Source organism: Melitaea cinxia, chromosome 28 (genome assembly GCF_905220565.1).
Source record: "Melitaea cinxia chromosome 28, ilMelCinx1.1, whole genome shotgun sequence".
Taxonomy (NCBI): Eukaryota; Metazoa; Arthropoda; class Insecta; order Lepidoptera; family Nymphalidae; genus Melitaea; species Melitaea cinxia.
Window position 1 is genome coordinate 8,650,739 of NC_059421.1, and position 13,597 is coordinate 8,664,335.

Sequence of the window (13,597 nt, forward strand, 5' to 3'; positions counted from 1 at the left end):
ATACTTTGAAATGGAATAACTACATGTAGAGTGAAATATGGCGCCTTTTTACTAACAGGAAAAATTATTTAATTTCTGTTGAACAGAAAACAAAGAATTTAAACGTGTTGTTCAATTTTAATAATAAATTAGATTAAAAAAATTAAAGTATAATCATTAGAATATTTTTCATATTGCAATAAATTTTATTGAACAACATGAAATAAATTCATTCGAATTAATTTAAAAAGCAAGTATGTACACTAGCCTACAATTTTTAATCTATATATTTAAAAAAACTAAAAAAAAATCACACAGACAATGTTAAATAAACTGACAGTTTAAGTGTACTAATATGCAACAATTTTTTTTTCTTTCCAAATGTTTTCGCTCTGGCTACTAGAAGCAAGTAACTGGATTCGACATTTATTTTCATATTATTTTCTACATGTCGGTGTTAGCGATCCGAATATAAGCGTGCTTGCGAGTGGCGCATGACCAAACCATTTTATAAGTTTTTTTATATATTTTTTCTAACTACCCTCTTCCCTGAATGAAAATCGCGTAGAGATATAGCTACCCCGTAGTTAGAGAGAGATTCATTGGAATGTAAATTAAAATTTCTTTCATAAGTCATCGAATTAACGCATGATATTGATCATTTCTATTAATAATCTGTAACATTCTTTTTTTTTCATTTTCATTTTTGTTTTTGTTTAAATCATGCTTTTAATTGAATAAAACCATTTCAAAGAATCTCTTTTAATTTCCGATATATTTCCAAAATTTGAGTGTTTACTTGCCTAGTAGCTATAGCGGGAATCTTTACCTGTATTTTTCTTATTTTACCTTTATCCTTTACACTGAATTTTGTAAAAAAAAAAAAAAAAAGTGTTATTTTACAAAATCCAGTCCTATCAAATGCACGCTTAGACCTAAATTGAAGACTCAGGGAGATGTTAACCAATGCGAAACACATCCACGAAAAACTGTGCTTATAAAAAGCACAAATTTACCAAAAAATACTTAATACTAAAAAAAAAAAAAAAAAAAAAAAAATTAGAAATAATACATATTGTAGTATATCAATCTTTAATATTAATTATTAAGTATGAGCAATAACGAAATATAATAAAAAAAAAATAATAAATAAACAATGAAAGTAATTGTGTATGTGTGCGTGGTGTGTAACTGTAATGTTGGTCTCCCTGTGGTTCACGACGCTGTGTTGGCAGCGCTCGGCGGGCGACTACCTCGTGCCTCTGTCGCCTCAGGACCAGCCGGGGGATGCTAGGTAACGACTTTGGAGACAGGCAGTCATTTCTATCAACTTTATAGCAATTTCCTGATAAAAAAAGATTAATATATTACAAAAAATCTACATATCAAATTGTAACATAAGGTTTTCTATTTTTGAGTTTATATTTTTGAGAATAATATCCATTTACTTTTATAAATTTACACTCATGTTATATTAAAATGGATTAATATTTAAATATCTGCGTCCATTACAACATTTAAATTAACTTTATTAAGGTAAAATAGTCAACGTAATATGGAGATACTAAAAAAGTTATAACAACACTTATTTTTAAACTTATTACAGTCTTAATAAGCATAAAATATTTAATATAACAATATAGAATAGACTAAATTTTTACATTTAAACTGAAGCTATGATTAAAAAAAAGTCTTGGTATATTTTGTGACTCCATCCCTTAATTTCATCCAAAATAGTTTAACCGTTCTTGTACGATAGATAATATTACGTTCTTCTACAGTTTTGCATTGAAAATAGTTACATGAAAAGTAAATGTCAGTGAACGAAAAGCCAAATGAGGGAAATGACATAAGAAAAATGTCGATAAAATGAAAAATCTATAATATAAAAATGAGTCGCTGAATGTGTTGCTAAGCGCAAAACTCGAGAACGGTTGGACCGATTTTGCTAATTCTTTTTTTTAAATATTTCTTGAAGTACGAGGATGGTTCTTACGGAGAGAAAAATTCTAAAAAAAATTTTTAAATTTCCTGAAAAAGTCTAAAAACAACACTTTTCTATACTCCTATACAAAAGATTTGTGATAATACTTAAAAGTCAATTTGAACTTTAATACCATACGATAAAGTTTGTGTTAGGCGATACGAAGTTCGCCGGGTCAGCTAGTAACTAATAAATTAAGTCTGACTGCCTGACTCTTTTTCTATTTAACATATTATTTCTCAATTAAAATTCCAAATTAAGCTATGGGACCCCTTTACGATAAATTATATGTTGTCATAACTGAGACTTATCCCTAAAGATTATCTTTGAAAAATATATAGGTACTTAAATCCCTAAAAAGTAACATAAAAAAAGTTAAAAAACGAAAGTAGATGTAACTCTACAGTATTTGTATCTTAGAGAGATTATGTATATGATATTTAGAAATTTTCAAAGGTAATATTTAATTATTTTAAATTTTCCCTCGATATAGATTTCTAAACAAATTTATAAAAATTTAATTTAATACGCCTTTTGTATCGTTTTTCCTTAAAAAGTAAAGGGAAAATTTAAAAAACCAAATAACGAAAAGTCCCTTAACTGCTCTACAGACGAGCGATGGCATGCTTAGTGAGCCAAACCCTATTGGTTTTCTTATAAATAACAATCGGCTAATTAAAAAGATACAATCAACTTTTTTTCATTTTTTAAATTCGTTCCAAATTATTAAAAAAAAAACACAAATTTTTAAATATCGAATTTAAACTTTTCGCTATCAATCGAATTACTAAATTTTCCAAGATTTTTTTTAACACATGTACATTGTAGTTCTTGAAAGATTTACGAGTTGTAAAGTAAAACAAGACGAATTTTCCCGGGTATCTCGGTACGCAAACGTAACGCAGAATTGTTTTAGCTCAATGGATCCGTTGGTACTTCATAGCAAATCGCAAACGGCGGCACCGGAGAAGGCAGAAATGGAGGATTCACAATATCAACCTCTTCTGAAAGGTACGTATAGCTCAAATAGAGCTCAAAATTTCAAGACTTATCAATTCTAATTGACCCAACAGATGATGTTTTGCGCGAACTGTCAAAAACATGAATTTTAAATGATCTTTTTTGTAATTATTGAATGATTAGAGAATCTTTGAACACTTTTCTTAATTTATCATTCCATGCATACAGCAAAGTACAGGAAATTTATAGAATAAAGTAGAAGAAATGATCCCTCTGATCATAAAATTTATTATTTTATTATATGACTAGCGACCCGCACCGGCTTCGCACGGGTGCAATGCTGATACTAAATATACTACAGAATGTCTTTATTTATAGTGTAGCTATATTAAGCTAGCTTATAGCATGGTTAGTAACATAATAACAACAACATTCAAATATGCGTCGTTAGATTACACGTTGTTACAGAATGCGTTGAAGAAATAAAGGTTCACTGCTCGTTCCCCGTAGGTGATAGCGTGATAATATGTAGCCTATATGTTGACCCGACTTCTTAATAATATTCGTGCCAAATTTGAAGTAAATCCATCCAGTACTTATTGTTTATCCCGGACATACATACAGACAAACAGACAAAAATTCTAAAAACTATATTTTTGGCTTCGGTATCGACTGTAGATCACACCCCAAGTATTCTTTAAAAAAAATATTCAATGTACAGTTTTGACTTTCCTACCATTTTATACCATTTTATTTATGTATAGATTACTCTGAGCATAAAATTTAATGATTTATTTTTGTTTATTTAGATTTATATCTATTTATCTAAAAATGTATGTTTGTCTGTATGTCCTTTATGGAATCGTAAACTAGGCATTTTATCATGTCATGATCTTCAGAAAAGTGTTGTGCATGCGCCCACAAAGGTTTTCGAGTTGGTACGACCAAAAAAATCAAAAGATAATGATAATAAAAGCATAGCAACGCACGCAAGGTACAACTAGTAGACTATAAAATATATAGACATACCCTTTTTATTTTTTACAAACATTGCTCTGACAAGTATTAACACAGAAAAATATATCTAATCCGGTGAAGCCGTTCGGATGTTAAGTAAATACACTTTTGCGATTCGTTATTATTTATATATAATATAGATATATATTAGATAGATACGACCTTATTTACATTTGGCAGAATTAAATTGTTAAAATTGATGATACTGGGGCGTGAAATTAAATGATTATCTCGTTACAAGACTGAATCTAAGAGATTCTTGAGAGTTAAAATTCGTCCTCAATTTATTGTAAGTTAATATGTAATTAAAAAAAAACCTATTTCGCTCGTAAATTTTTAGCTTATCTATATTTTAATGAAACTAGAAACATAATGCTAAGACATTTTTGAGCGGCTTTCCCTTAAAAATTTGACGAAGCGTTGACGCAGCGGTCATAGCACTGGCTGGCAGAAACGTTTATTATTATAATTATTAAAAATAAAAAATATGTATTATTTGTGTAGTATTTCTAGAAGGTGTCTGAATAAAATCGATAAAGTTTTACGGCTTATGCAGTGTTTCGTATTTCAATTCTAATTCTGAAGTGACAAAGCCTTCACTTCCTGTATTAAAAAACGTTGGAATTAAATTGCCACACTATTCCACCTTTTAAGGGGAATAATATTAATAAGTGACTTCATTTTTTTTTAAATACACGACATTAAATAACAACTCAAGTCCTAAATTGCATATGAGATTTACTTAAGAATACTCAATACAGCAGCTCAGCCTCAGCATTCCACTGCTGGACATAGGCCTTCCCAAATTCGCGCCAGACATCCCGATTTTCCGCAAACTCAGTAGCATTTTTTATAAAAAATGTTTCCTATTTTCGACAACTAAGTCTAAAATTTTAAGATAGATTTAGAGATAATTTATCATCAATTAAATAATCTTATTTTTCATCTCAAACACCCTCGATCCAGCATCACAAGAATATGGCAACATTCCAATGGCGTCGCTGGGCGCCAGCGCAAGACGCGACGGCTCCGCTGCTTCCAGCGCCGAGATAAGGACCAACACAAAATTTCTGCCGTCTAACTCTACAGACAGGTAACATTACAGAGGTGGCAAACAAACTTGCGGTTCTCTTGTTGATGAGGGGATACCTACTCTATCCCCGACTATGTGGGGGATATTTAGGTTTATGGGGCACAGGACAAAATATCTTATTCAAAATCTGGAGCAGCCTGACTGGGGAAGTACATCAATTTTACAGAAGATCACAGCTAAATAACACTGCTCCCAGGTAGTGCTGTGTTCCTGTGGTAAGTAAGGTGACCAGAGCTACTGAAGAAGTTCAGAGGTATAGAGTTAACAAAGCGCTTTTGATTCTGTTGATGTTGCAAGCTTCCATGGGCTTCCATGGTAATTGTCTAATTACCATTAAATTGACCACAAACACACACACACACACACACATCAGACTATCACAGTCCACTGCTGGACCTCCACAAGGCCTCCACTAATTCGCGCCAAAAATGGCGTGAACTTGTGTTAAATTGACCATAGGCTTGTTTTCACCTTTTTTAGTACACCAAAAAAAATAATGTATTTTAAAAAATTATTAATGTTATTTTTATTAGGTTAATAAATTCAGTGGAAGACACGTCGATGGACGAAGACACGGCCTCAGAGACGGACGAGAAGCCCGCCGTCTGGGAGACTTCCTTCACCGAAATCAAACCCAAGACTCCCGTTGAAACCGCACCGAGCACCGAACCTGAACCCACTGTGAGTCTATCGATCTGTCTCAGTAACCTACTAAGGGGTTTATTGATCACGTGATATTTTAAGCAACTATTTAATCCCCTACCCATCTGGTGTTATGTGGGGAGGTTTAAGAGTGTATAGTAATATTTTGTAATTTTTTTTGGCCCCTTTTGACCCTCACATGGAAGACAATGGACGACCTCTAACTTATCATATTGTTGATGTATAAGGATTTAGAAATTTAGAAGGTTATTTTGTAATAGAACTTCTTATAGTTTATTCGCGCTAAGAAAATAATGACTTACCGCTACTTACCTCAGACACACCTTTGACCAGTTGAATCGCAGTAAAATAGGTTCTAATTAACCGAATGAAGTAAGCCCTTCAGCAAACAGAATATGTTTAGCGTCTTAAAAATTATTTATTTGTTAAAATAATAGCAGAATTTACTTACGTAATAATTTAACGTCTTTACATAAACATACAATTAAAATACTGAAGGTAGTTTAAGAAAACTGTTCTCTTATTGGTTTATATTAATATAAGAAACATATCAACAAACATAGTTTATATGAAATAAAAGAGCCCTCAACTATCAACGGTAATTTAACACTGTCAATTATCAACAGGTCGAAAAACTGATAAGCATAACTCCAACGTCACCAAAACCACCAGACAACGTTCTGTCCCAGGCGATGGAGTCGGTCATCGATAAAACCAACACGAGTTTGAAGGTGGATAAGAGGACTGCTCCCATAGCGTCCCCTGACCCACCCCGGATAACCGCCTGGAATAAAGAACCGCCAAAACTAATGCCCAAAGCGAAGCCATTCTGTCTAGACGCAGCTCAGCTAGAACAGAACCTGAACGCTCTGAAGAAAAACAGCGGTTCAGTGAACTTGACGATGATGAACACGATGAAGATTCTTCCTCCGTACATAAATGTAGTCACACCGAACAAATTATCCGAATCGAAGACCATACAGATCGATCCGAAGAAAGCTGTCATACATGATCTACAATCACCACAGGAACCGGAAGTCAAAGACGAAAAGGGAAAGCTAAAACAGTCAAATTCCGCTGCAAGTCTTCTAAACGGCCCGATGACAGATGTTCCGTACGCAGATAGCGATAACGCGTCCTCGAGTTCTGGCAGCAACGCACATAATACGGCCAATAACAAGAAAAATAAAAATTATCCAGAAATAGTCGTCGGTAACGGTAAAAAAGTTATAAAACAGGGTAGCAACGGGGAGTTTGGTGATTCGGAAATTAGCTGTTAAGGACTTTATACAGTATCGTCTGTCGAACGTTTAAAGTGCAGTGCAGTGCCGCCGTTTGGACGTTGAAAAAACATTACAAGATGAATATATTCTCGTTTGTAAATAATATAATATTTCTAATAAATAAACATTCGATGTGAAGAAAAAAAAAAACGTCTTTATCTATCGTTGTTTTGAATACTTTATACAGTAAAACTGTTAAGTTTTAAATAAATATAATTTTATTTTCGAAAGCTTCCCGAACGCTTTGTATTATAAATAGTTTGTTATGGTTGCTCAAATTGGTCAATGTGTTGCCAAAATTAGAACAATAATGTTAGATTTTTCTACGTACCCGAGAATAGTTATTTCTTATTGATACTTTTATATATTTGGACTCGCTTGGGTAGCAAGAGTTTTGAAATATTTTTAATCTATATCATAAAAAAACATACCACCGGACATACGCACATAGCGGTACATATTAATATCTTCAAATTATACTTAACATAGACATTTATACCCTTAAGCGACATTTTTAATTCATTTAAATACAGAGATAAAAATTCAAATTGTTTTTTTTTCGAATGAAATTTGTTTTTCTCAACGAAGTGTCACAAACAGAACTATTTAATTAGATAAAGTAGTAACGCTTATATATTTGTAAATAATATATAAAGTAGTGATCTATGTAATTCCGCCCCGGCTTAGGGCCTGTTTCACAAGTTATGGATAACGCTATTTGACGGATGACAAAACAAATATACTTTGACAGCGGGAGACCGAATAGGCCAGGGGGACCTTTTTTTCCTCAATTAATAAATTACAAATTTATGATTAATATATTCGAATAGAAATGTAGTAGAATTCGATGGTAAAAAAGAAAAATCAATCAAAATCTTTACAGTGGGATACTGTGATCCGTCATATAGCGTTATCCGCAACTGGTAACACCGGCCCTTAGTCATGATAAAAGTAACCTATTATGTTAAAAATTAGATGTAGAATAAAATTTAATTTAAAAAGTATAAAAAATTATGTTATGTGGTGTCGATGTTTTCGTTTGACCTTTTAACAATACATAAGAATACTAAAAAATATATTGTAGGTATATTTCGAGGCTATTTTGTTTGTTTAATTTAGTGCAACATTTTCCAGAATATTAAGAAAAAAATATTCCACAATGTGTTTTGCCAAGTGGTAGCACTGATTAAAAATTTTACATAGATGCCCCTTAGCATGGCATTAAAAACATAAGGATTAAATTTAATAGTTTTATTATACATATATATATTACGTCATATGAAAAAATGTGTAAAAAAACACAAATGTGGATGCTTTAATTAAATTTTAAGATAGAATAATAAGAAAAAACTATAGAAAGAGGTTTTATTTTAATGTTCTTTAGATTTTTTCATCAGAGTAGTGCCAATGATTCACCGCTTGACTTGCATTTAATATCATTTCATTGTTTAAGGCATGAAATGACAGGGTATTGTGATTTATTTCATGAAACGGTTGGGAGAGAGACTATAACGAGAAAATCGCAGATTGTGTAACTTATTTCTAGTTAATATTTTAAATTTTTTAATCTGTTAACCTGTCCATAATTTATTGTACATATTTAGGAAAAATGTTGAAAATAATTTCAAATGGTATATACAAATTAAAATATACCCAGAAATATCGTTTTGTACAGACATTTAAATCATTATACTCAAAGTTTAAATGATTTTATAAAGTATTTTTACTTCGTAATTATTTTAAGTCGAAGGTATTTCAGATACTATCAAACTGCAGTACCGTCATGATTAAAAATAAGTTAATTGCCCGTTAATTTTGAACTATCGAAGCTGAACGATCCGTTAGAAAAACGAACGCAACCGGGAATATTTGAGGTGAAATGAAATGAATATAATATTTAATTTCTCAATAAGGTGACTTGGTGTTGGTAACATTTTTAAAAAAGTAACAAAAGCAAAAAATCGAGGTAGCAAGAACATCAAACAATTTAAAAATTGCTACAAATGGAATTAGTAATTTTCAGTAGTAGTGAAATTCAGATTCCACAATTCCATCTATAACATTTGAAAGCAAGTTCATTTGTAACAAGCTATTTTTAAAAATTGAAAGAGAAATTGAAGGTTTTTTTTTTTTGGAATTTACATTATATACTACTTGATTTGAAGGCCATTGAGAAGGTTTCAATCCCCAGTAGAAGCATCTGGTAAATTTTGTAAAAAAAAATATTAATTTTGGAGATATTGAAAATTAACTACCGAGTAATATTTTTGAGGAAATATTTAAAAAAATATAAAACAAGGTTGATCCTATGTAATGTTTATTGTTTTTAAGCGTAATTAAAGTTTTAAGTAAAACCTTTTTTATCATGTGCGACAAAAACATATTTTAATTATAAGTAAGTTAACGCGCACAAGTAAGCAATTATTATTTATAACTATTTATAAAAATCTGAAATACTATCGACACTTATCACATATGTATTAAATGTTAATCTTTTGTATACTTTTAAAATATATAATTGATATGTTATTTTGTGTAATTATTACTTATTAAAAAAGTTTTTTTTTTAATATATATATTATGACACCATTATATTTAACCAAAATCATCGCGTAAGAATTTATCAATTCGAAACTCTAAACTCTACTTTCGTTAATTAAAATGTTATCAATTGTATTGTACTGAAAAGAGTAACCTTTAGAATAATCCACGCCATCGAAATAACTAATAAAATATACAATTAATATTCTTCGGATTTTACGGTTTAATTTTATTTTATAGATTTTTGTATTTTTTTTTACTACTTTTTTTACCACTGTCAAATTCATAAACTATTTTTAAAACGATTTTCTGCTTATATACCTATGTTATATAATGTAATGATGTTATACTTGCTACAATAAATAAAATAAAAAACATTTAAACGTACAACTGCAACCTTACATTTTTTCTTCTTGTGGTTTCGCTTATGACGACAATCATAATTTACTGTTATATAACTAATACAAATTTTATAACATAAAAAATAAATTTGATAGGTAATTAATAAAATTAATTGTAAAATGTTGTTGGTAAAAAGAATAATATATGATACTTCTATCTGTTGGATACCGTTATCCGTCAATTGCGTTATCCACGACCGATGAAACAGGCCCTTAGAAGTGATTCTCATTTGTATATTTACCATAACACTGGTCCAGAATGTCGATATTATTAATATATTAATATGTAGTCGTTATAAGCAAATTCACAGATATAAAAGTGTGTACCTAATTTTTTTTTTATTTCAGTGAAAAATATTTATGCAACTGTATTATAAACGGTCCATTTTAATAAATAATTCTTTTTTTTTTTTATTAAATTATAAGAAATCGATACTATGTACTCATAAAACGGTTAATTAGATTAGGTATCAAGGGGTTTAATTTTTGTCCATGGACCACAAAAAATGCGTAAAATATAAATTAGATTTAAGATTAAGAATTCAGGATGGAAATGTTTAAATTAAATACCGTTATATAATTTGAAATCGACTTTGATTTGTTTTCATTTTCTGACAAAAGCATACAAAACATAATAACATTTATTTTAAATTCTTATTTCAATTACATTAAAGCTTGCTTCACACGACACTAAATTCAAGCCATTTTTTTAAGTTTTGAAGGTTAATAAATACCATTCCTGTGAAGTACCTTAATTATAACGAATAACGTTTTATCGTCACTTCAATATTGCTCAATCTAGATTAAATTGATTTTAATTAAATAAAAAAATAGTTTATTTTTTATCTCATGAGAATCGTGGTTGTGACTTAATATAGTACTGGCACAAAAGAATCTTTTTTTTTTCAAGTGACTTTGAAATGTTATTCATTTTTAGTTTTTATCCTAATATAAGGCAGTGTGTTTGAACAACGAAGTTAAAAAAAATGCAAACCTTAATTTCGAAATTGCCCATTTTTGTAAAATATTAGTATTAATTCTAAATACAGTATATATAACACAACAGAATTGTAATGATAGATTAAGTACATAAAATGATACGAAAGTGGTATATTAAATAAAATCTTAATAATAAATGTAATTTTGTGTTTTTATTTCTCTTTAATTTCTGATATTCCAAGATATTATTAAATTATTATCAGATTAAAAATTACAAAATCAAACACTCGCAAAACATTCAGATTAATAAAAATTACATTGAGAATTAACATTAGCAAAATCAAAATTATATTTATTCAAATATGCTTCAAAAAATTAATTATTTTTATTTTTTACGTTATAACTGAGGTAGGGTACATCAGGAATTTCCTGCTCAAAATATGGAGCAGCCCGACTGGGGCCTCGACCTTACAGAAGTTCACAGATAAATAATACTGTTTTCAAGCAGTATTGTGTTCCTGTTGGTAGCTAAGGTGTCCAGAGCTCCTGGGGGGATGTGGATTGAGTCGGCAACGTGCTTGCGATGCTTCTGGTGTTGCAGGTGTCATCTCTTACCATCCAGGTGAGCCGTACGCTTGTTTGCCGAACTAGTGATATAAAAAAAAAATAATGTAAAAAAGGCCTACAATCATCAGTGAAATATTACAGGCTGAAACAATCAAATAAAAAATATGTGTAAAACAAATCTTAATGAAGTTTTGTTTAAAAAAAATAGAATTGAAATAGGTATCATTCGATGTTTATTATGAAACATTTTTGTTATACATAAAAGAAAAAAAAAAACTAACTTGAACCAGTTAATAAAAGAAAAACTTTCAAATTGTTTAAATAAACTTTAGATTTTTCTGTGCGTCGTCGTCGCTATCAATGTGAGTGTTGGGCTTGATCTGTCGACAGAAGTTCACGAGATTTGTAGACATATCACATTAAAAAATATGTGTGTCAGCCTCTACAAGTGAATTTGAATGTGTAAATTGAGTTCAGTTTATCTAGTCTGTTGGCACAGTTGGTAGTGTTCCTGCTTTCTGCTCCGGGGGATGTAGGTTCGATTCCCGTTCCTATTCTAGGTGTTGTATATATTTAAGTATTATTTGTATGTATGTATGTTTATCAAATTTTTTTTAGATCAGCCGGCTGCTACCTATAAAACAAATATAAACACGCTTACCTGAGGAACAGGTAACTGTGTATGTTAAAAGAAAAATATATTTTTTAAAATAAATAAATGATATTATAATAATATAGGTTATATTGTAATCACAAAAGGAACATAATAGCGTGAAATTTTAAATGAACTGCTCTTTACCTAATTATTACCTTTTAAAATAAACACGGAAATGTACGTACAAAACTTCTTAAGACCAAAAAGTTTAAAATGAGTGGGTTGTTTTTTTTTTATGCAACTAGGTCGGCAAACAGTAAGCGATTACCGTATATATATGTATATATTATACGTTATATATATATATATATATATATATATATATATATTATAGACGTCTGCAACACCAGAAGCATCGCAAGTGCGTTGCCGGTCACCTTACCTACGAACAGGAACACAACACTGCTTGAAAACAGTGTTATTTAGCTGTGATCTAAAATATGTTTTGTATTTTACAGCAGCTCAGTTCATCATAATGGGGAAGATAATTAAAAAATACAGCATCGAGTTTATATTCAGTTTTATTTTCTTGATAAAACAATACTTTTAAGAAATACGATACATCAACTATTACAATAAAAACTAACTTTCGCTTCGAGCATTTTATACACTTAACTTCAATAATTAGAAGCCTGGCTTACTGTTTACTGATATTGCTATTGGAGATTTCCACGTTTCTATATTCCAAAAACGATTTGCTTTACCTTCCTTCGAAAATAAAACGGAGCGTTTTTGAATATAGGAACCGGTTTGAAGATTAGTTTTAAGAGGTGAAGCGGTCGTTTTATACTACTATTACAGCGGAAATAGTCTATAACTATTAAAATTGAGATCATTTTGCGGACGAATTGAAGACTTTTAGACAGTTTTTTTTTTTTTAATTATAACAACCACTTCACAGTTCTCGAAATTTCTAAGCAAGCTTAAAGCGTAAACAAATTTAATAATTTGTACAAAAAATACTGGACACTTAACATCTCGGGAAATTTAAAACTAACTCAAGTTAAAATTACTAAGATGTTAATACACAAATTATATTATTTGATAGGAAATGAGTATTCATAGTAATGTTCATTATTATTTTGAAAAATACAAAAATAGAAATTCGTAAATCAATAGATCTATTGCGACGAATAATAGAATTGTTTATATAATACAAAATTATTTCATAAAAAATTAACAATAGACAGTAATAGACTAAAGATGTATTCATAGAGCATTAGTTGTTTTTTAAGAAAATTATCTTATCACGCTAAAGAACGGATTTTTTTATTATTGTGGACAGTTTAGAAGATTAAGGCGTATTTTAATCATATTAGAGAATATGTGAATTTACCAGCCGCTGTTTAGCGTAGCACGACTCTTTTTAGATGATTCGGTTTAAAATAATTTTTCTAGTAGCGATAAAAAATAACAATCAAGTAAACAGACAATAGGTAAAAAAATTAATGTAAATAGCTTGAAAGATTGATCTTGAGATTGATCTTGTTTCCGGTTCAATAACAATTTTGTTTT

The 13,597-nt window shown here is 30.1% G+C and overlaps 1 protein-coding gene across 1 annotated transcript in view; it reads left to right on the plus strand.

Moving 5' to 3' along the window:
* The window catches only part of LOC123667653 (ALK tyrosine kinase receptor), a 54,555-nt gene extending 47,438 nt beyond the window's left edge, over positions 1–7,117 (plus strand). The window contains exons 25-29 of the mRNA XM_045601511.1: positions 1,215–1,273; positions 2,880–2,974; positions 4,907–5,033; positions 5,567–5,714; positions 6,323–7,117. Of these exons, the coding sequence (XP_045457467.1) occupies positions 1,215–1,273; positions 2,880–2,974; positions 4,907–5,033; positions 5,567–5,714; positions 6,323–6,976 (1,083 nt within the window). The 3' untranslated portion in view covers positions 6,977–7,117. The remainder of the gene's footprint in view (positions 1–1,214; positions 1,274–2,879; positions 2,975–4,906; positions 5,034–5,566; positions 5,715–6,322) is intronic.
* Positions 7,118–13,597: the final 6,480 nt, after the last annotated feature.